Source organism: Rattus norvegicus, chromosome 8 (genome assembly GCF_021556685.1).
Source record: "Rattus norvegicus strain SHRSP/BbbUtx chromosome 8, alternate assembly SHRSP_T2T, whole genome shotgun sequence".
NCBI lineage: Eukaryota > Metazoa > Chordata > Mammalia > Rodentia > Muridae > Rattus > Rattus norvegicus.
In genome coordinates this window covers 86,935,080-86,957,591 of record NC_141541.1, presented here as the reverse complement: position 1 = coordinate 86,957,591, position 22,512 = coordinate 86,935,080, and the positions used below count along the sequence as shown (strand labels likewise).

The window sequence follows — 22,512 nt, the reverse complement described above, 5'->3', positions numbered from 1 at the left end:
GACAGCCAGGGCTATCCTGAGAAACTCTGTGTTGAAGAAGAAACACTCCCCACCCCCCACCCCCAAAAAGGATATTAAACTACTAAAATGGGGAGGAGGGTGAAGGTTGATTTATTTTTATTTTGGATGTTGTCTTTGCACTCTGTGGGTACAATTGATGTCTGCAGGGGATCCCCAGCCTTCCAAACACGCACGTTTTATTTCACTTGCTTGGGTTAGAATGGAATTATGTATCTCAATGTCTTGTCCTCACTGAGGAACTTTTCACTCACTGTGTACTCAAATGACACAAAAAATACTTTTCTAAGAATATTCTTCTGGCCGTAAGCACATCATTTTTATGTTGCTCAATATAGAATTTCAAATAACTTTCAATGTGTGGAGTGAGGTGTGTATTCTAGCCATCCAGACCCAAGACTATATGTATTCCACATATATTTTATGATCTGCTCGTGAAAAGAGGTCTGAAAAGAATGCAAATGATTTCCAGTAAATGAAAGAAGTGGGAAAATCACTGGGTGTGTGTACCTTGCTTGAGTCAAAAATGGTGCTGTTTGAAGTATGTATGGAATTAACACTCATTGGGGCGTCTCTCTAAGAAATGGATGTACTCTGCACAACCATGTGGTAAGAACTTTGGGAATGCACACAGAAGAAATAGTGGCAGCCGGAGTTTTCCAGCTCTGAAATGCTTGTCACTAAGGTTCTTTATGGAATTTCAAGTTGAAGAGCAGAAAAGAGCGAGTACTGTTTTAGAAGATGGCACAAAGGTTGGGGATTTAGCCCAGTGGTAGCCTAACAAGTGCAAGGCCCTGGGTTCGGTCCTCAGCTCTGGAAACAAACAAACAAACAAACAAACACCATAGAAGACGGCACAAGAGTCAAGCAAATGCAATCTAAAGAATATAAAAGCTCTGGACACAGTGTGATGGTTTGAATATGCTTGTCCCAGGGAGTGGCAGTATTAGTAGTTGTGGCCTTGTTGGAGGAAGTGTGTCATCGTGGGAGTGAACTTTAAGACCCACATCCTGGGGCTGGAGAGATGGCTCAGTGGTTAAGAGCACCCGACTGCTCTTCCAGAGGTCATGAGTTCAATTCCCAGCAGCCACATGGTGGCTCACAACCATCTGTAAAGAGATCTGATGCCCTCTTCTGGTGTATCTGAAGACAGCTACAGTGTACTTATATATAATAAATAAATAAATCTTTAAAAAAAAAAAAAAAGACCCACATCCTGGGGTTGGTGATTTAGCTCAGTGGTAGAGCACTTGCCTAGCAAGCACAAGGCCCTAGGTTCAGTCCCCAGCTCTGAAAAAAAGAAAAAAGGAAAAAAAAAAGAAAAAAGAAAAAGACCCACATCCTAGTTCACTGGAAGCCAGTCTTCTGTTTGCCTTCAGAACAAGATGTAGAACTCTCAGGTCCTCCCACAGCATGCCTAACTGGATGCTGCCATGCTCCTTCTTTGATGATAATGGACCGAACCTCTGAACCCATAAACCAGCTCCAATTAAATGTTGTCCTTTATAAGAGTTGCCTTGGTCATGGTGTCTGTTCACAGCAATAAAATCCAAACTAGACACTCAATATGAGGAGACCTTGCTTCAGGAAACTGCCTTCTGGATTCAAAGTCTTTCAGAGAGGATGGTGTTTAAGGTGCTGGGGGACTTGCTTGTAGATTGAAAACCAGGAGGAAACCCTTTGAGTGTACTAATCTTCCAGAGGGTGGAGCCCAAGGTTACATAGTTCAGCTATAGCACCCACAAGGACCTGGCTTGACCTCCCTACCGCATCATGAGATTAAAAAAATAATTGAAATGGGTTGGAGAAATGGCTCAGCCCTTAAGAGCACTGACTGCTCTTCCAGAGGTTTCGAGTTCAATTCCCAGCAACCACATGGTGACTCACAACCACCTGTAATGGGATCCGATGCCCTTTTCTGAAGAGAGTAACAGTGTACTCACATACATAAAATAAATAAACCTTTAAAAAATAATTGAAATAAAAGTAATTATAATAATTGAATAAAATGATTGTAGAACTCCTGTGAAGACCAAGCCTGCTGTGACCCAACTCAGAGGAACCTCTGAATGGGTCATTTCTCCTCAAGGGACAAAAGGGGACTTGCTTCTTGGTACAAAAGCATCACACTTCACGAGTACCCCCAGGAGCCCAAGAGCTGAACCCTAGTGTTAATGAAGCTCATTCAGGGTGCTCAGCCTGAGGACGTTGTCCAGGTACTATCCTTGGCTTCTGCTCCATTCTAGGTGAAACACAGGGGTGAGAAACTGAGCTCGATCTATGTCTTCATGGGTGCAACAGGAAGGAGAACATGCAGGGGGACGGGCAGCGGAGAGGACATGGCTCCCATGCTCCACCAGAGGACCGCTGATGCTCGCCAGAGTTTGTTCTTAATCTTTTCTCCCCCCCTCCCCTTGGTATTTTGAAACAGGGCTCTTTTGAGTAGCTCTGGATGTCCTGTAACTGACTCTGAAGACCAGGCTAGCTCTAACTCGGAGATCTGCCTGCCTCTGTTTCCTCATGCTGGAATTAAAGGAGAGTTTCTTGGTTTTCATTCCTCCAGCCATGTCTGCTGGGAGGCCTTGCCTGGCCTGTAACTTGGCAGGGATACTCTAGCCTCTGCCTCCAGTGGGAGCCCTGAAACTTCTCTAGAGGGACAAAGTTGGATGCTCTACATGGCTGTCTCTTCCTCCAGGCCCACTGCCTGCCCATCTCTTCTGTCTGTGCACTGTTACCTCCCTCCCTTGGCACAGTAGGCTCTGTCTATTCACCTCTTTTGTCATTTTTCATTCCTCCCTCCACCTTCACATGTCCTGAACTACTCTTCAGAGGAACAAAATTAGGAGGCTCATGGCTCTAAGCGGACATCCTTTTGGGGAGGAAGTTTCATGGCTGTAAGTAGCCACAGTGTGGCCCTGAATGGACACAGACCCTTCAGTTTCTGACTATCCTAAAGGAGGTCAGGCCAGGTTCCAAACCATGTGACCTTGTACGCACTCAGCTAAGTGCTTGGCTATGCTTTCAAGTTGATGAATATTCTAGGCCTCCGGTGCTTTTGTGTTATCTTTGCTAAACCACTTTTGCTCTAGGCCCACCCAGAGCACAGCCAAACATCACCTACTAGAAAACAAAACTGGGGTTGGGGATTTAGCTCAGTGGTAGAGCGCTTGCCTAGGAAGCGCAAGGCCCTGGGTTCGGTCCCCAGCTCCGAAAAAAAGAACCAAAAAAAAAAAAAAAAAAAAAAACTGATTGATCCATGGCAGTGTCCTGACAAAGACATCAGTCAACTGTTATAAACTTAAACTACGCAAATGAGCAAAGTACATGCTGTTCAGATATTAAAAGGTCAAAAAGAAACACCACCTCATTTTGTTGTAATTTAAAAACATGAGGGCTGGAGAGATGGCTCAGCGGTTAAGTGCACTGACTGCTCTTCCAGGGGTCCGGAGTTCAAATCCCAGCAACCACATGGTGGCTCACAGCCATCTGAACCCTCTCCTGGTATGTCTGAAGACAGCGACAATGTATCACATATATAAAATAAACAAATCTTTAAAAAAACACATGAATTAACAGTCTGGTATCATAGTGCATACCTTTAATCCCAGCACTTGGAAGGCAGAGGCAGGCAGATTTCTGAGTTTGAGGCCAGCCTGGTCTACAGAGTGAGTTCCAAGATTGCCAGGGCTACACAGAGAAATCCTGTCTTGAAAAATTGAAATAGATAGATAATAGATAGATAGATAGATAGATAGATAGATAATAGATAATAGATAGATAGAACTACTGTATGAGATAGGAAGTCAGAAAAGAAATAGTAAATGTGCTCCATCCATGAAAGAGTTGTAACCCTCCCTCATCAACACATGGGGATGGAAGAAACAAAGTCTATACCTAAATAGTTCCCCACACCCTTGCACTCAGTTTCACCAGTCTCCTCTGCACCTACCAGGTGTTTATGGCATGTATAGCATGGGAGACGCCTGCTCCTGCCAGGTGTTTATGGCATATATAGCATGGGAGACACCTGCTCCTGCCAGGTGTTTATGGCATGTATAGCATGGGAGACACCTGCTCCTGCCAGGTGTTTATGGCATATATAGCATGGGAGACACCTGCTCCTGCCAGGTGTTTATGGCATATATAGCATGGGAGACACCTGCTCCTGCCAGGTGTTTATGGCATGTATAGCATGGGAGACACCTGCTCCTGCCAGGTGTTTATGGCATGTATAGCATGGGAGACGCCTGCTCCTGCCAGGTGTTTATGGCATATATAGCATGGGAGACACCTGCTCCTGCCAGGTGTTTATGGCATATATAGCATGGGAGACACCTGCTCCTACCAGGTGTTTATGGCATGTATAACACCTCGTGAATCTTGTCCCTTTCTGAGCCTTGTTAAGTTCCTTAGCTCCCAAAGGATTGCTGGCCTCACTCTGCCGCGGTCCCTAAGATTCTTGCTACACAATAGTTTTTCTTTCTGCAGTATAGTAGGGCAGAGGTGTCGCTGAGTAGTAGAGTTCCTGGGCGGGAGCAGGGGATATGTCACAATTTTCCAGGCCTTAGCAACCAGGTATCGGGAAGCTCAGTGGGAGACATTTCCAACAAACTTCCTCAACCTAACAGGAGCTCTTCCAGAGAGATAGAAACCCAGAGGAATTTGGGTATGTGGGTGACAAGAAGTCTGGGGTCAGACTAAAATGCATCTGGTTTGGAACAATACTTGAAACATCCGTGGATCTTCCTGGCCGGACAGTCCAGCCTGGAAGGTGTGTCAGTTTCAGTGAGAGCATGTCTGGAAACAGAGAAGAGGAAAAGAGGGGTTGAGAAAGCTGCTGCTGTTGAAGTGCAGCCTGGATATGCGCTCTCCTGGGTGTTGCCCACACCATCCTCTCTGCCTCCTGCCCCAACACGAAGAGTTAAGATTAGACCAAGAAGAGAGGCAGTGAAGAATAAAACTTAGAGAAAACAGGATGATAGATCTCTCATGTATTCTGCTGTCTGAATTGAAATCCGCTCTGACTGGTCCCCCCCAGAGATAACAGGAAACCAAAGTGCTAGAAGTCTTGGTTGCAGTTACTTGGTTTGGGTCAGGTATAAAGAGTAAGGAACATACGTTGGGCTACAGATAAAATGAGGGAGCGATAGTCATATAACCTCCACCTTCCTCTTAATCCAACTCAAACCAAAACACCTGGAGGTAAAACAGTGGCACACCTGCCCCCGCCGAGCCTGTCAAAAAGTGAAAGCATTTTTTAAATGATTACACAAACACACACACACACACACACACACACACACAGTCTCTGTCTTCAGTTACACCAGAAGAAGGCATCTGGTCTCATTACAAGATGGCTGTGAGCCACCATGTGGTTGCTGGGAATTGAACTCAGGACCTCTGGAAGAGCAGTTGGTGCCCTTAACCACTGAGCCGTCTATCCTGCCCCCACTGAAAGCATTTTAATTCTTTGGAGGCTGACATGGGCTAAGGTGCAGTGATATATACCAGGGAAGCTAGGGCTCCAAAAATCTCTGCCTCTAAAACAAAAGCAAATCACAAAGTAACGGTCTTCCAGATGAGAACGATCAGGGATCTTGTCTTCCTCACAGATCTTTGAAAAACTGATGCCCACAAACAACACTGTGGCTGGCTACAGCTCCCTGAGGGAATCAAACTACAGAGACAGGGCGTGGGGGTGGGGGTGGGGGTGGGCTTGGTGTGTGCTTCTGAAGTAAAAGTAACTTCAACTGGGAGCATCTCCACAGAATAACTCAAGTAAACCTGTGAGAAGCTGTTCCAAGTTTCCAGTGGACAGGCAGACGTGTCAGCAGTGCTGACAGAAACAGAGCAGCCCTCGGGACAGGGCCAGATCCTCTAGGAATCAGTGAGACTTGCAAACTTGATAGACAGTATTAGGCTAAAAGTGATTTTTTTTTTCTTCTTCTTCTTTTTTTTTTTTTTTCCTGGAGCTGAGGACCGAACCCAGGGCCTTGCGCTTGCTAGGCAAGCGCTCTACCACTGAGCTAAATCCCCAACCCCTTTTTTTAAAACCTTAATCAGGATTTAATTCCACTTAGAGCTGAAGTCTAGCACACACAAATTAGGGATTTTGAAATGAATAAAATTTGTCAAACTCGTTAGGTGTGTTTCAAGCTTAAAACATGAAGTGGTGGTGAGAAGGATTTCTAAAGGCGACAATTCAGACAGCAGAAGAGACACATTCTACAGACTCTACTCGCCTGCTCCGGGCTATATCTTTGAAAGTAACACGAAATTAAGTACAGCACAGGAGGTGATTCAAGTTAAGTCCCCAAATCACTGGGTAGGGCCTAGACTATGACAGTCTGAAGACCGAGCGGAGGCTCCAGCCCACCCACTTGCGCTCTGGCTTGGGGTGCGGCATAGAAGGGGCGGGGCGGGGCTAGGCTGGGCTGGGCAGCTTTGAAAAGCAGCTAAGCCGCGCACCTCCTGGAGCTTGCAGTCTGAGAGTTCTTTCCAGTATGGGACCTCACAAGGCTGATGCTCACGCCAAGCCAGAAAAACCGACTCAGGACCTCTCTCTCATAAACTCTCAGAAGCTGCTCAGCGTCCCGCCTGTGTCCCTGCGACTTCGTGTGCTGCCTTGGTGGTTCCCAGTCCAGGAACTCAGCAATCCTATGGTGTTCTACCTGGAATCTTGGGTGGCAGAAAGAATCATTGGTGAGATTCTCACCCCAGGGGTCTGGGTTAACTCTCTGTATTCTTTTAGGGGCAGCAAAGGTCTGGGTTAGCTCTCTGTACTCTGCTAGGGACAGCAAGTCTATACCCTGTTTCTCAGTCCAATCTGCCCTTCAAAGCCTGCGCCTTCCCACCTGAAGCCATTCTACTTCTTAGAGTCTCTTCCTCACCTGTTTAGGCTCAGACCAAGCCGAAATCTCAGAAATAGAGTGGATGAGCCAGGCCTTGCTGAGCGTGAACTTGGCCAACTCTGGGAAACTAGCTGAAATCACCATCTATGGACGACCCAGTGCACAGATTCGAATGAAAAATATTCTCTTGAACATGGTGGCTTGGTACAAAGAAGACGAAGTCCAAAGAGGTAAGGGACTTTAGAAGACCCACCCGGGGAGGAAGCCACGGGAGGACCTCAGCTTCTACAATTTCTCGCAGTTTTCAAACACCAGAAAACTTTAGTGTCCCTAGGTATCCTTTTCTCAAAGTCCTTAAGAAATGGCAGAAAGAAGGGAAAGACAGACACACCCAGGGCCCATTAATCCCTCAGCTCAGCGGTAGGCACTGATCTTCCAGATTCCAGGTTCAGGTCCTCTTCTCTTTAACACCGCGCTCCCCTTTCTCTTGACCGTTGGTGTTGATCTTTTCCCAGCTGTGAAGCTGAAACAAGTTGAAGAGTTTTTAAAACAACATGCGTCCTCAATCATAACCCAAGCGTCAAAGGGCAAGTTAGACTCAAGCTGACTTGCAGCCCGCCTCTGCTGGAGGGAAGAGAAGCACGGATGGATTCTTAAATCACTACAGGTGTTTTCTTACCTGCCTTCATGAGCACCTTCTGGATTTTGTTTTTTTTCTTTGCAAATAGCAATTCGTTGAACTATTCCAATAAAAAAAATTTTTTTGGTATGATGTTGGTTTCATCACACAGTAAAATTTGTAAACGGGACCATTCGGTTGATGTGGGGGGATTCCTACAGTTTCTAACTTGATTTAGTCCCGGCCTCAAGAATGGCACAGTTGACTTAAAAGTGTTTTAAGTATTTAGGGTGGTGATAATATATTTCCTGGGCTGGGCCCTAACTCCTGTGTCAAGCAAATGATTTGTTTTATGTTAAAGGGTATCATTAAAATGTCAACTCTTAATCCCTTGTCCTTCCTTATCGAGACAGGATATCTATGTAGCCCAGGCTGTCCTGCAGCTTCCTATTTAGACAAGGTGGGCCTTGAACTCAGATCTTCCTGCTTCTACCTCCCCAAGTTCTGTGATAAAGGTCGTGCTCCACTATGTACTTTTTAACCTAGTTTATTTAAGGCAGTGATCCCAACCCGGGGTCAGGATATCAGCCTGTATATCACTGTACAGTCAGAACAGTGGCCAAGTGATGAGATAGCACAGAATGAAATGTATTAAAGGGTCAAAGCATTAGAAAGGTTGGGAACCATTGGTTTAAGGTGCGCAAGAATTCACTTAGGAGCTGGGTAGTGGTGGTGCAATGCCTTTAATCCAGCACGGAAGGCAGAGGCAGGTGGATCTCTTGAATTCAAGGCCAGCAGGCCTTAGAGAGTCTCTGTCTCAGGAAGTGGGTTGGAGAGGAGAATTCACTTTGGAAGTGCTTCAAAACAATATCCGGGCCCCTACTCCAGTGATTTCCAGTGAGAGGTTACACTAATTTGCACCTCTAACATGTTCAGGACTCCAAAACAACCATTCAGAGCAACGTTTTGCAGCTGCCCTTTAACTCGGTAGGCCCTTAGGTGTGTGTGGCGCAGGGAGTTACCCAATCATGAGGTATACTGTCTTCAATGTCATATACATCACAAAAAAAATCCCCCAGGTTATGTACTTTTAGTGGGCTAAAAGTACAATCCCACTCCCACCCCACCCCCCACGCGCTCCTTGGCCTTTTTTTCTAGCATTTTCTTCCAAAATGCCACATTCTCTTGAGGGTAGTAGGACTCAGGAAGGAGAGACACAAACTTCCCATGTCTAGGAAAGCAGAAGGCTCGACAACCCCTTCCCCAGGATTACAGAAGCTGAGCACCTGCTGGAGGAAGGAAGCTCACCAGCTGAGCTGCCAAGACCTGTCAGGCCATGCCTAGCAGTTTGAAGTATGAACTCCAGGTTGCAGCTTTCCTGTCATTCATCTTAGAGAGTCCTCATTGCTCCTGTAAGTAACTAAATTAACCAATTAAAGTCACCGGTTCACCTGTCGGGACCGTGGTCTGTTGTGGGTTCCCCTCTGGGGTGCGTGGACACACTGATGTCCTTTGTAGGTGTTCTTTGTGGCGCACGCACTTTCCTTTTCCCACGACAAGGACGACCACGTGCAGCTCTATGCCCTCTTGCTGCCATCACTTTCCGGAAGTGAAATTCTTGGTTCAGAAGGTGCCTAAGGTGTGTCTGTGCCCACCACCCCTCAAGCTCTGGGGAGGCAAAGGCAAACGGATCTCTGCGAGTTCAATCCCAGCCGGGTCTGTATAGCGAGTTCCAGGCCAGCCAGAGCTACACATAGTGAGATTTGGTCTCAGAAAATAAAAAGTGCAGGAACTCTGTGGAGTTAGACAAAATTGTGGTTGGTTCTGGGGGTTTTCCTTACTGTTTTTTCATTTTATTTTATCCTTTGACAGAATAATAAGGTGTTCTAATTCTTTACTCTTTGCAGATGATTTACAGACACACACACACACACACACACACACACACACACACCCCAATTCACTAGCACAGGAGCTCCTGTCTTCTTAAAGACATTTGCCATACTTTTTTTTCCTAGTGTAAATTTATTTAAAAAGTCAATACCTTATTAAGTAGATTGATTAAGCATTACTAGCAGATTTATGAATAGATTTGTGCATAAAACTTAAATTTTTTTAGTAACTTCTGGACAAAGCTCTGTATTTCTACCAGAATTTGTATTTACTAGCCTATACCCCAAACTCAGGACCACAGACTATGAGTAGTATATTTTCAAATAAAGCTTTTCTGTTTTATTTACTTATTTTTATGTGTACAGGTGTATCTATCAGTAGATATGTATGTCTGTTTGCACACCACATGTGTGTCTTGTGCCTACAGAGGCCAGAAGAGAGCAAACTTGGGTCCTTGGAAGAGAAACTGGTGCTCTTAATCACCAAGCCATGGTTCCAACCCACAGATAGAGCCCCTCTCGCTCTCTCTCACTCTCTCCCTCTCTCTCGCTCCCTCTCTCGCTCTTTCTCTCTCTCACTAACTCTCTAAGACAGAGGCTGTTTTTGTCGTTGTTGTGTTTTTTACATTATTTTATGTATGTGAGGACACGCACACAATTTTCTACTACATTTAATCTTGTAACTTACACAGCTGCAAAGCCCTTTTAAATCCAGTTGTGTCTCAGCCTCTTTGCTGGTTGCAACCAGGTTTTGAACCGGACACAACTCAAGGCACCTGAATAGGGATAGCCACAGCTTGGAAAAGTTTTCTAAGGAGCGACAGGAGCTGCTCGATCCAAAGCCACGTGCACTGGGTTCTAACAGCATAACGAAAGCACTTCATCTTCAGAGCCCTGGACAGGAGTCGATGGTGTCACATGAAAATCACAGGGAGACGCCCTGTCTCTCAAGATTGCTTTTAAGATTGTAATCTAACTTTAGGGTCAGCTAGTTCCTGGGAGAAGCTTCCTCTTATCTTTACTAGGTTGGGAATCTCTTATCTAAGGGCCTTATCTTTAAGCCCTTTTATCTAGTTTCTGGGAGAGCAGGCTCAGGAAATATGACCTTTTTTTAAACCTACTTACTGGTAGAGAGCAGGGTCTGGAATTTGAAGTATTTAGGGCTTCTTAGGGGTGAGATAGCATTTCTAAACTTCTGAGTTTTTGGCTGTATTTTTAATTCTTTCAAGAGCACTTGACTTGGCTCACAGGGTACCCAGGTCTGGCTCCCAGCACTTAGGTGCTGACTCAAAAAATCAACCTAACTCCGATTCTGGGGGGATCTAATGTCCTCTACTGACTGGGGGGGAGGGGGCTCCAATATGGTGCACAGGCATACATACAGGCCAAAAGCTCATGGCCATCGGAGGAAAAGTTGGTTTCACCTAGGTCAGCATACCCTGGCCATAAAAATATAATCTCGTCTGTCAGTTCCAGGAGTTGGAGTGAAGGATTCCAAACAGAACCATTTAGTTTTCTATTACTTCTTCCAACCAAAAGTTTTCCCACAGGAGTCAGGATTGTCTGGTACTGTGCACCAGGGGGTTTGTGGAAATGGTCAGCTAAGCTCAACGTGTCCCATGGTGACAAGGCAGCTTTGGTCTCAAGATTTCAGGCTTTGGGGTTCCTGTTTTTACCTAGTATATGTGGCTCACTATATTTGCTTTGCGTTTTATCCGAATAGGAAGGAAGGAGGGAAGAAGACTGGGTGACTTCACCCTTTGGCACAGAAGTTGTGTGGGGGTCCGGAGGATGGTTTGAAAGGGGGCCCCAGGCAATGGAGAGGAGTGGCTTTCTCTGTGACACACCCCAAATAGGGGAGAATCTGTAGGTGTCAGGACCCTCTGCCTTCTCTCTCTGGCCTACTCAGCAAGCATCAAGGTAGTCTTCCAGACAACCTACTTACAGACTCTGGGTACTAAGTATAGAGCCTCTCGGACAGCTTGCAGTCTCCCAGGACCTGAAATAATGTCCCTTACTGCTGAAGCTAGATTTTAAGCCTCTTGAGAATAGCCCATTCGGCGAGGCCCAGATTGGAGTTAGAGGCCAACAGAATAGCACAAGCTACATGAGATCCTGTCAAAACCACACACACACACACACACACACACACACACACACACACACGAAGTTTGCGCAGTATTGCCTCTAACACCTTTTTGAAGTTGAAGACATAGAAGCCCAGGTTCTAGGCTGACGGTCATGGCACACGCCTTTAATCCCAGCACTCAAGAGGCAGAGAAAGGTGGATCTCTGAGTTCCAGGCCAGTGTGGTCTACAGAGTTCCCAAACAGCGAGGGTTGCACAGTGAAACACTGTCTTGAAAAACTGGGGTTGGAGATTGGGGGTATCCAGTTTTCCAGTGTTTTAAAAGTCTTCTGTTATCCCTCCAGCCAAAGGAATTAGAGATGAAGATTTAGAAATTGTGATGACTTAAGACATCCCCCTCAAAATGTCTTGTTTTTAGCAATCTGATGCTGTATGGTACTTCCATTGTCTCTTTCATTAAAAAATTTCAAGGGATTGGGCAGTGGTGGTGCTAATCCTGATCTTGAAAAACAACAAAAAATGTCAAGGATGGTCCAGATCGTTCAGTGGGCATAGGAACTTGTCCCAAGTCTGAGCACCTGGGTGGAAGGAAAGAACCAGCTTCTAGGTTGTCCTCTGACCTCCTCCATACTTGTAACAGTCAGGACGAAGGGCAGAGGTACCTATTCAACACAACAAACCCAACCTGACCTCTCTCCTGCCTGCCTTCCTCTATCCCTCATGTCTAGCATTCACTGCCCCTAGCATTGAACTTTTCTAGGCTGCTCTTCCCCTACATACTCTACCCATTGTGGGTACCTGGCCTTCTGTTTACTTTCTTGGCCACTTCTCCATCATACCTAGGAACAGTAATGTTCTGTCCATTTTATTTCTTTTTTTTCCATCCATAACCTCCTACACTCTGTGTGTGTGTGTCTCTCTCTCTCTCTCTCTCTCTCTCTGTGTGTGTGTGTGTGTGTGTGTGTGTGTGTTTAATCAAAACTACAGAAGAGTTGAGGGAACAAACACTTGGTTTTGTTTTGATGAGATGTGAGCAGTTAGGAAGGTTAACTGCCCTTTCAGGAGATCCAAAGTTAGTTCCTTAGTGCCTATGTAATCCTGTACCTCTGCAGGGAATCTGACCCCTGCCCTCCATACACCTAAACTTACTATGCATAAACACTCACAGTGTTCTAACAGCTGAGGCTTCTCTCAAGTTCCCTCTTTTTTTATTGTTGAAACGGAGTCTCGCCGCAAAGCCTAACCTGGCTTTGACCCATGACTCTCCTACCTCCCAAGTGCTTATTCCAGACACTCTGTAGACATTTCTAAACAATTTCGTAATACTTTGTTTTCTTCCTTGCATTGAAATAGTCTTTGAGTGGAGAACCTTAGCACAGCATTTAATGTCCCTTCAGTCTACTATTAAAAGGGCACTCTCACTCTTTTTACATGACAATTGACCAACTTTGTCTCATTGTCTCTGTAGTGGCCCTTCCCGGTTGTCAACTTGAGTATTTCTGGAATGAACTACAATCCAGATTTGGAAGGCTCACCTTTGATCCTGATCTTGAGGCATAGTGTCTATGCCTCCCAGGAGACTAAGGCAAGGAGATCTCTGAGTTCAAGGCCATCTGGGACAAAACAAGTCCCAGATCTAGGCGTGGTGGTACACACATTTAATCTGGGACACCTTCGGCTGGAGACCTACATAAGGACATTGGAAGAAGGAAGAATTCTCTCTTCTTTGCCTGCCTGCCCTGTGGGACTGAGCTACTGCTAAATCCTTGGACTTCCATTCACAGCCGCTGCTGACCATTGTTGGGGGGTTGGATTATAGACTGTAAACAAATCCCCTTACTATATAGAGACTACCCATAGTCCTGTGACTCTAGAGAACCCTGACTAAGACAGTCTCTGTTGTAAGGCAATGCCCTGAGACTTCCAGACCTTTTAAATATCTAGTCTTCATTAACCTTCATCCAATGGTTTTAGCTATTGGTGATCATTTTCTAAATTGTTAATGCTAGTCCTTGCACTAAAGCCCAGACCAAGCCAGGTAGTGGTGGCATGCATGTTTAATCCCAGCACTAGGGAGGCTGAATTCTTTATGCAGGCTAGCCTGGTCTACAGAGCAAGTTCCAGGACAGCCAAGGGGCTACATATCGAAACCCTGTCTCCAAAAAACAAAAACAAAAAACAAAACAAAATAAAAAACCAAAAAAACCAATCATCCAACACCCCCTCCCCCCCAAAAAAGAACCCACCCACAATAAAATGATGGCCTAAGCTGTTACTAAAAACCTGCTGAAAGGACTTCACATGATACCAGGCTTTGCTGGGCCTGGGCTTCATCATAAGCCATAACTGAAATCATCTCCACGCCAGTGAACCCAAATGGCTCCAGATTTGTTTGAAATACTGTTTTTAATAGTGAATAAGCCAAGTTTATTCAGTCGCTCACCTGAAGCCTAGACTAGTTTGGAGTGAAGGGGGCAGGCCAGGAACACGTGACCTTTGAATTTCAGGTTAGTTCAAAACATCCGAACCAGGACCTTTAAGGAAGATAGTGGGCACACTTTAAAGGCACCTAGAGCTTTTAGTGAAAAGAACGAGATCCCAAACTTCCTTTCATTTTCATTAAACGGCAAGAATTATTGTTGAGTTGTTGGGAGTTGCTCTGACTTCCCACAAAATGAGGCCTCAGGATCCGATTCTTTCCGGATGGGGAAAGCTAGTCTTTTAGAAGTCTTTGAACCTTCCCATGGATTCCTTAGTTTTCGGGGTTCAGACCCCATTGGTTATTTCTCAGAGGAAGGTCATCAGCACTGACTTCTATTCCCAAGATCCCCACCCCTGGATTTGGAAAAACAAGGCAGTACAGGGACAAACCTAGTTAGCTTGGATCAGCTGGACAGGGAGGCCTGGGGCCTGGATTCGTCTCCCAGGAGCACAGCCTGAGAGTACAGTCTGAGATTGGGCCCCGTAGTGGGCGGGCCCTGGTAGGCGTGGTCTCGTCAAACATCGCCCTCACAGCTCCTAAAGCTTCTTGAGCCTGGGGCTGTGGGCCATCAAAGTTAAGTCTGACCTAGTCTTCATTGGAAATTGGTTCCTAACCAGGAATTAAGATGGCAACCCTTGTGACCCGTAAAGATATCCCCCCGTGGGTGAAAGTTCCTGAAGACCTGAAAGATCCAGAAGTATTCCAAGTCCACACGCTGGTGCTAAAATCTCTGTTTGGTGAGTAGCAAGTCTGGACCGGGTTGCCAAGGCCCAGGCTCCGGGTCCTGGAGCGCTCATTTCCTTTCCCCAACAGGCCCACAGGGATCTCGAATGCCTCACATCGAGCAGGTGAGCCGAGCCATGTTTGAACTGAAGATTCTGGAATCTTCCGGACTTACGGAGGTCTTAATTTATGGCTCTTGCAACCACAAGCTTCGGGCTAAATGGATGCTTCAGTCCATGGCTGAGAGGTACCGCCTGCGCCAGGAAAGAGGTGAGAGTCGCTTACAGGTGCCCTGAACCAGGGCATGGCGGAGCAGCCTCCTCCCCCTCGCTTACCTCCTTTTCACATCTCCACTGGTTGCATCCCTCTGAAGATTCCTTGCCTTGGGCATCACGTAGGATTCTTCCTTGGTCTCTGAGCTGTCTCTGACAATCTTTTTGGGGGTCAGGGGCCCTAGAGGTAAGTCTAAGGGGAAAGGGGGTTGGGATTTGTCCCTCTGGTCAGGGTTATCTGAGGTAACACTGTCCCACCCCACCCCCATCTCTGGGCTTCTAGGAGAACGTTAGAACTGGCCCCGTGGTGTCCCCCATTCTAATTAGAGGGCCACAAAAAGATGCTTAAAGATATGGAGAATCATGAGGTCCCCCTACTGTCCCACAACACTTAATCCTCCTGCTGCGGTTTCTCATGCAGGAATGCTCAAGCTGGAGGAAGCCATGAAGACCCTGGAACTGGGCCAGTGTTTGGAGTGAAGCCAGTTTCCAGTCAGAATGACTCCCACCTGCACACACAGAGATTGAGCCGTGGCTGGTGTTTGGTTCTGGCGTGGTTTTTAACTACGTTATATCCTTTATAGTCTAACGAGATATTCCTGGATCCCCGCTGTGACTTCTGATGAGAATATCTCTTTCTCCAAGGCTGTTATTTTAACGAATAAAATTTAAATGATTAAAACGCGTGCCATTAAAATATGGAAAGAGCCATTACCCCTTTCCCAGTGTACCTTTGTATCCTTGTAAATGCTTGAACGGAGTATAGCTTTGGGGGGGATCTTCAGCTTCTGCATCCAACCTGTTGTGAAATCCAACCTTTCTAGCGTGTAATGTGGGGTATGAATTGCTGCGTTAGAGGGCTTGTGATGGTTGAAGACTCACCAAAGTAGGTATTTCAGTTTACCCTGTGGAGACCAGTTTGATAGTTAATGTGGGATAATTCCCACGTGGGGAGCTTTCTGGCTTTATGACCTTAGGTACGTTTCTGTCCTTAAATATATGTAAGGTCTTGGGAGGAAGTAGGATCTGGAGTTCATGGCCAGCCTCAGCTACAAAGCAAGTTCTAGGCCAATTTGGACTAAGTGAGACCCTATCTCAAAATAAAAATACATACCTATTGCTATACATCTATATGTACGTGTAGGGGACTTAGAAACAACTAACAAATTCTGTTGACAGCAATGGGAGAAAATCCTCTTCTGTGGAGATAAATCTGTTTCCACTGCATAATTGCTCTCCCAACACTTCCCAAATGCTGGGATTATAAACATGTGCTACCACGCCCAGTGCCAAGAAGTCTGCATTGAATTTTCTCATCCAATTAAAAAAAATCCCAACTCTCTTTGTCCCCTTACTAGGCTTTAAGTAATCTCACTTGTGCGTAGAAGGCAGCATTTTCTGCCCTAGCTCATCCTTCCTCCAGATACCGAGCTTGTTACTTCTTGAAGATCTTTTGTTTTTGTTTTTTTTAGGTAGGGTCTTAACTCCGCCCCTGGCTGAGCTCCAACTCCCTCTATAATAGGTCTGGCTCTCCTTGAACTCTCAGAGATCACCTGCCTTTATCTGGGGGCACCAGCGGGTTCTGCTCGTCTGTGATGCACATTTATTTCCGTTGAGAGAGCCTTCCCTACAGTCAGCTTTATTCTTCCTTCTTGGAGGTCACAAACCCGATGTGAGTGTTAGCATCTCATTTGTGCCTTTTCTCTACTAGAGGAGGAATCTAGTGAGCACGTAAGCGGTGGGCTTCAGTATTCCTCTCTGAGTAGAAGGGTTGAAGGGAGGGATACAAGAGTTATAGCTGTCCTGAGCTCAAGTCAAATCAGAACGGTAACAGAACAGATGACCAGATAAACACATTTATACTACATTTATATCACCATTGACTGGTAGACATCACCATATGAATACATACACGCATCTCTGTATATACATGTCACCATTGAGATAAGTTCACACATGTATACACACAGATCACCATACATATACAAACATATACTCCACATATATACACATCAGCATTGGAATGGATATATACACATACACATAGGCACATTGGTGTATGTTTCTTAAATTTTGTTCCTTTTGAAGCAGGTCTCATTGAAAGAATAAAAAAATACAGCCAAAAAGTCAGAAGTTTAGAAATGCTGTCTTACCCCTAAGAAGCACTAAATACCTCAAATTCCAGACCTTTTACCTGTAAGTAGGTAAAAGGTCACATTTCTTGAGCCTGCTTTCCCAGAAACTAGATAAAAGGGCTTAAAGGTAAGGCCCTTAGATAGGTGGTGATCCCAACCTACTAAAGATAAGAGGAAGCTTCTCCCAGGAACTAACTGACCATAAAGTTAGATTACAATCTTAAAAGCAATCTTGAGAGACAGAAAGCTTCTTGTGACTTTTCAGTGGTATTCTCCACATTTTCCAATGACGCCATCCCTGTCCCCTTGGGTTGTGGCTTCTTCCTTTAAATACCCCTTCTCTCAGCTACTGGGCGTCGAACTCCTGTGCCCCTGCGTGGGATACGAGTCTTGACCCCAGTGCACTGGTTCCTATCGATAAACCATGTGATTACAGCAAGGACGGTCTTGTGTGAGTTCTTGGGGGGGGGGGTCGTGTCATCCCGAGACTTGAGTGAGGGTCTCCCCACACTGGGGGTCTTTCATCATTATAGCCCAGGCTCTTCTCAAACATCAGGATTCCTGCCTCAGCCTTCTGACTATTAGAGATTGCAGATAGGAGCACCACTCCTGTGTTCAATAAATATGTTTCCTTTTTTTTTTTTTGTAATTCAGTTTTTACTAGGTAAATATAGATTTCTGTATGGGCATGTGTAGGTATATAGGTGTATGTTGTTGGAAGAGGGTGTTGGATTCCCTGGAAATGGATGGTTATGAGTGTACCAGGTGGGTGCTGGGAGCTGAACCCAAAGCCTCTGCAAAAGCAACGAATGCTTTTAGCGGTCGAGGCATTTCTTCAGCCCCAGAATAAGTTAGTGTTCATCTATGAATGAAAGGCTAGGGGTTGGGGATTTAGCTCAGTGTTAGAGCGCTTGCTTAGGAAGCGCAAGGCCCTGGGTTCGGTCCCCAGCTCCGGAAAAAAAAGAACCAAAAAAAAAAAAAAAAGAAAGGCTATTCTTAGTCCAGTGCTGAAAGGGTTAATTTCTTCCACCTCGGATCCGAAGGAGGGACTCTAGCCTTAGCCCATACTCCAAGGTTCCCATCCAGGAACACTCAAAAGAACACAATAGGACTCCTTTATACAGTTTTCTGGTGTCATTGGCTGTCACGAAGCCTGCCTGCGGGTCTCACTGCATTAGCATTTTGAATCTCATCCTTGAGAATTCTGACCTGAGCTTTCTGGACCATTCCGATATTTTGAAGGAAATGAAAAGTTTGGGTTTTGCTTGTTTTTTTAGTTATTTTATTTATTTATTTATTTTTTTAGATTTAAAAAGATTATTTTATGTGTATGGGTTTTTCTTGCATGTATATACCTGCCATCATTTGTGTTTTCTGGTGCCTGAGGGGTTAGAAAAAGGCATCCAAGTCCCTGGAACTGCAGTTAGGAGTTACCATTTGAGTGCTGGGATCAAACCCAGGTTCTCTGCAAATGTAGTCACTTGGCCAACTCTCTCTCTACATCCCCCTCACCGTTTTTGTCTTTTTGTTGTATGTTGTTGGCTGTTTTGTTTTTTTAAAACAGCAGCCCTGGCTGTTCTAGACCAGGCCGGCCTTGAACTCACAGAGATCTGCCTGTCCCTGCCTCCCTAGCACTGGGATTTAAGGCCTGGGCCACCACCACCTGGCCTGCCCTGTTTTAAACTGGGTCTGGTGATATATGTTGGAATCCCAGAACTTAAAAAGTTAGAAGGATCGGGAGTTTGAGATGATGATTTTCAGCTACTTGGAGGTCAGTTTTGGCTACAGGAGGTCCTGACTTCACCAAGCAAACACACAAACAGGCATGGCGAAGGGATGGGATTGTAGGAGACGTGAGAGTTTGCCCAGCGTCCGTGAAGCTGTGAATTTGATCCCTAGCAATTCAAAAGCAGGACAAGGTGGCACATAATACTTGTAACTCTTTGGGAGCTAGAGTCAGAAATTCAGGGTCATCCTTAGTTTTTTAGTGAGTGCAAGGCCACCTTGAGCTGCATGAGTTATTGTCTCAAAATTATTTATGTTCCCCCAGGAAATAATAATTGTTAAAGCAAGTGCATCTTTGATTAAGTAACTACACGCAGATGAAAGACTTCCCATTTGCAGTATAAGACACAAAAGCTCTAATTTCTAGATAGTGGCACACACTTTTAATCCAATACTGGGAAGGCAGAGGCAGTTGGATCTGCAGCCTGGCTTACAGAGCAAGTTCCAGGTCAGGCAGGTGTATACAGAGAAACCTTGTTTGAAACACCACCTCAATCCCCCCAAAACCTCAGTCTGCCTTGCAGAATCCTATCAATGCAGGAGGATCTTGTGACCCCTCATGGTGAGGTCACGGTAATTGCCAGGACCCAGATCCGTCCGTGCACAGAGTAGGTCATGTGGAGTGGCGTAGGTTGTGGGTAGGCACACTTTAGTTTCAGGAAAAAAAAAAAAAGCCAGAACAAAAAAGATCCCCATTTTGAATGAAACAGTATTGGACAGGATATTTCTGGAGATTTGTCAGCAGTTAACATATGAGAAAAATAGTAGAACACAGCAGAAAATGGAGACTCTATGGACCCACACTACATTGGAATAAAAACCATTTTTTAAAGTAACAAAGGCCTGAGATGGAGAGCAGCCAGCCAACTTTTCTGGGGAGGAGGGCATTTGAGACAGGATTTTTATATGCAGGGATCCACCTGCCTCTGCCTCTACCTCCCTAGGGCTCAGATAAAAGGCCTGTACCCCCTTCCCCCCCTTTGCCTGGCCAACGTATTTTAGATCACTGTGGTGTCTTAACACACAGAGCGGAGACATTTCCCTCCCCACATTAGATAGTTCATTCACCTGAGTTCAGTTTTTCAGAATCAAAGCCACTTGGCTTCTTTTTCCATTGTGCACAGTAGGGGATTACATGAGGATATTTTCATGCAAGCGTACCAGGCACCTGAAGTGTGCCCCTCCCCAATCCTCCCCTCCTCTTTCCCACCCCACCCCTCTCTGCTGTTCATCTTTGTCTCTGATACAATTTCTACTTCTACTTCTTTCCAGCGTTGTGTGATTTTGTTGTTGTTGTTGTTGTTTTGTTTTTGAGACAGGGTTGCACGGTGTATCCCTGGCTGTCGGCTGTCCAGGAACCCACAGAGATCAGCTTACCTCTGTCTCCTCAGTGCTGGGATAAAGGCATGCACCATGCACTATGGTTGACCATCTGATTTCTGTGCCGATAGAAATCAAGTATTGCCACATGAGAAAGAGCAGGCCCAGCTCGTCTGAGACTGGCTTGGTTTACTTACTATAATCACGTCGGCAGTAAGGATACAACTACTTCAACGTATTAAGCTGATTTTGCCCCCACACTACTTAGTTTTAAACTTTTAGACACTACAGGGGTGAGGCATGTAACCAATGGGAGGTAGTATACTTGCCTGGAATGGTGAGGCCTTGGTTCGGTATCAGCCCCTCAAAGAAAGAAAAGTGGAAATTTAGCAAATACTGCATTCAAATGGATCAAAATCCCAGGGGGAGGGAGCGGCACCCACAGACGCTTCTTGGCAAACCAGAGTTCAGTTCCTGGGACTTTTGGGTGGGAAGAAACAACTGACATTCAACACACACACACACACACACACACACACACACACACACCCTAACGTGATAGAAAATCTATTATCTGTTTCACGTTCATCTATTTTCTCCTTCCCAGCAATGAAAAAGTTTTACTTTCCTGTATATAGTTCCAGAGTTACTTATTTATTTTTGGTTTTTCAAGACTGGGTTTCTCTTTGTAGCTCTGGCTGTTCTGGAATTCAATCTGTAGACCAGATTGGCCTTGAACCCAGAGATCCATCTGCTTCTCCCTCTTGGGTACTGGGAGCGCTGGGATTAAAGTCATGTACCACCACTTCAAAGCTTCTAGGGGTTTAAAAAGTGGTATTTATGTCTTTTTTTTTTTTTTTTTTTTTTGGTTCTTTTTTTCGGAGCTGGGGACCGAACCCAGGGCCTTGTGCTTCCTAGGTAAGCGCTCTACCACTGAGCTAAATCCTCAGCCCCTCGGTATTTATGTCTTAATCTCCCCCCACACACCCTCTGTGTGTGTGTGTGTGTGTGTGTGTGTGTGTGTGTGCGCGCGCGCGCGCGCGCGCGCGTGTGGTATACTACTGTGTAGACATCTTTTCTTCTTCTTCTTCTTTTTCTTTTTTCTTTTTTCTTTTTTTCCGGAGCTGGGGACCGAACCCAGGGCCTTGCGCTTGCTAAGCAAGTGCTCTACCACTGAGCTAAATCCCCAACCCCGATCAGAGGACATCTTACTGGAGTTGGACCTCTCCTTTCCTCTGAAGGTTCTGGGGTTAAGACTCAGGTCATCAGGCCTGGCAGAAGCTGAGTTATCTTGCTGACCCTGTTTTGTTTTTTGAGACAGGGTCTCATTGCTATGTAGCCCAGTCTGGCCTTGAGCTTGTGGCTTTAACCTCCTGGCTGCTGGGGTTATAGGCATGACCCACCATGCAGTCAGAGTTTGTCAATTATAAATGTTTATTATTATTTTCCCCTTCCCAACTGTCGGATATCCCATTTAATTAGCTCTCTTTCAAAGGGCCATTGGATATTCCTGACCTTTTGTCTTTACAGGTGTGTGGAATTCACTGAATAGTGTTGTTTTGTTAACCTGTCGGTAGGCTAAATTCCTAGGGGTAAAACTGCTCTTCTAAAAGAGGGACCAGAAGGAAGCTCCAGGGATATGCCTGTGGTGGAACAGCTTTCTGGGATGCTCAGGACCCTGGCTTAGGTCTCCTGCATCACACATAAAGTACCATAAACAAACCTCACTTGCTCTTACTTCTGCCAGCCTTCACCACTTTCCCTCAGGCAAGGTGGTACCAGCTTCACTCCCAAGAGACTGACTGGCTTAACGGTACCACCTGGGCAAGCTTTTTTTTTTTTAGCTGGTAGGTGCAGTATTCAGTGTTTGCTCATGAATCCTGAAAAAAAAAATCAGTTGGCAATGAAAGGTTGTATATGGTAATATTAACTGAGGGTTGAAGTCCAATACTGAACTGAGAAGCCAGTATTGACCTTGCAGACTGGGACGGTGGTAGTTCTGAATGTGCTCAAAGCCCAGCCCCCAACACAGCACATTTCCAACCATAGCAAAGATTGACCTTGCCCTTAAGATTGTATGCAGCACACCGGAAAAAGGAAAATCAGAAAAATACTGTGAACTCCAATAATCAAATCAAGAGTGCTTTAAGGAGTTTTGGAAGTAATTGCATGAAGGTTAATTTATTATTTGAAATGGCTACTCTTAATAATTTCCAGATGTAGAAGAACTGATTGAAGGAAAACAGCAAACCAGAACAAACCACAAAAATCAGGAGCTTTCATTGTTGTAGGGATGAAGGGTCAAACTCTACTGGGGGCAGAGAACT

At 45.4% G+C, this 22,512-nt stretch overlaps 2 protein-coding genes across 2 annotated transcripts; both read left to right on the top strand.

The window, feature by feature from the left end:
• The first annotated feature begins 6,490 nt into the window (after positions 1 to 6,490).
• On the top strand, positions 6,491 to 7,641 carry Ooep (oocyte expressed protein). The gene is given in 3 exon segments (NM_001447089.1): positions 6,491 to 6,720; positions 6,917 to 7,099; positions 7,385 to 7,641. Coding segments are annotated over 3 exon segments (474 nt in total). The 5' UTR covers positions 6,491 to 6,521; the 3' UTR covers positions 7,477 to 7,641.
• A 6,773-nt stretch (positions 7,642 to 14,414) lies between these two features.
• Positions 14,415 to 15,656, top strand: Dppa5 (developmental pluripotency associated 5). Its single transcript, NM_001447087.1, is given in 3 exon segments — positions 14,415 to 14,687; positions 14,764 to 14,943; positions 15,367 to 15,656. Coding segments are annotated over 3 exon segments (351 nt in total). The 5' UTR covers positions 14,415 to 14,575; the 3' UTR covers positions 15,426 to 15,656.
• Positions 15,657 to 22,512: the final 6,856 nt, after the last annotated feature.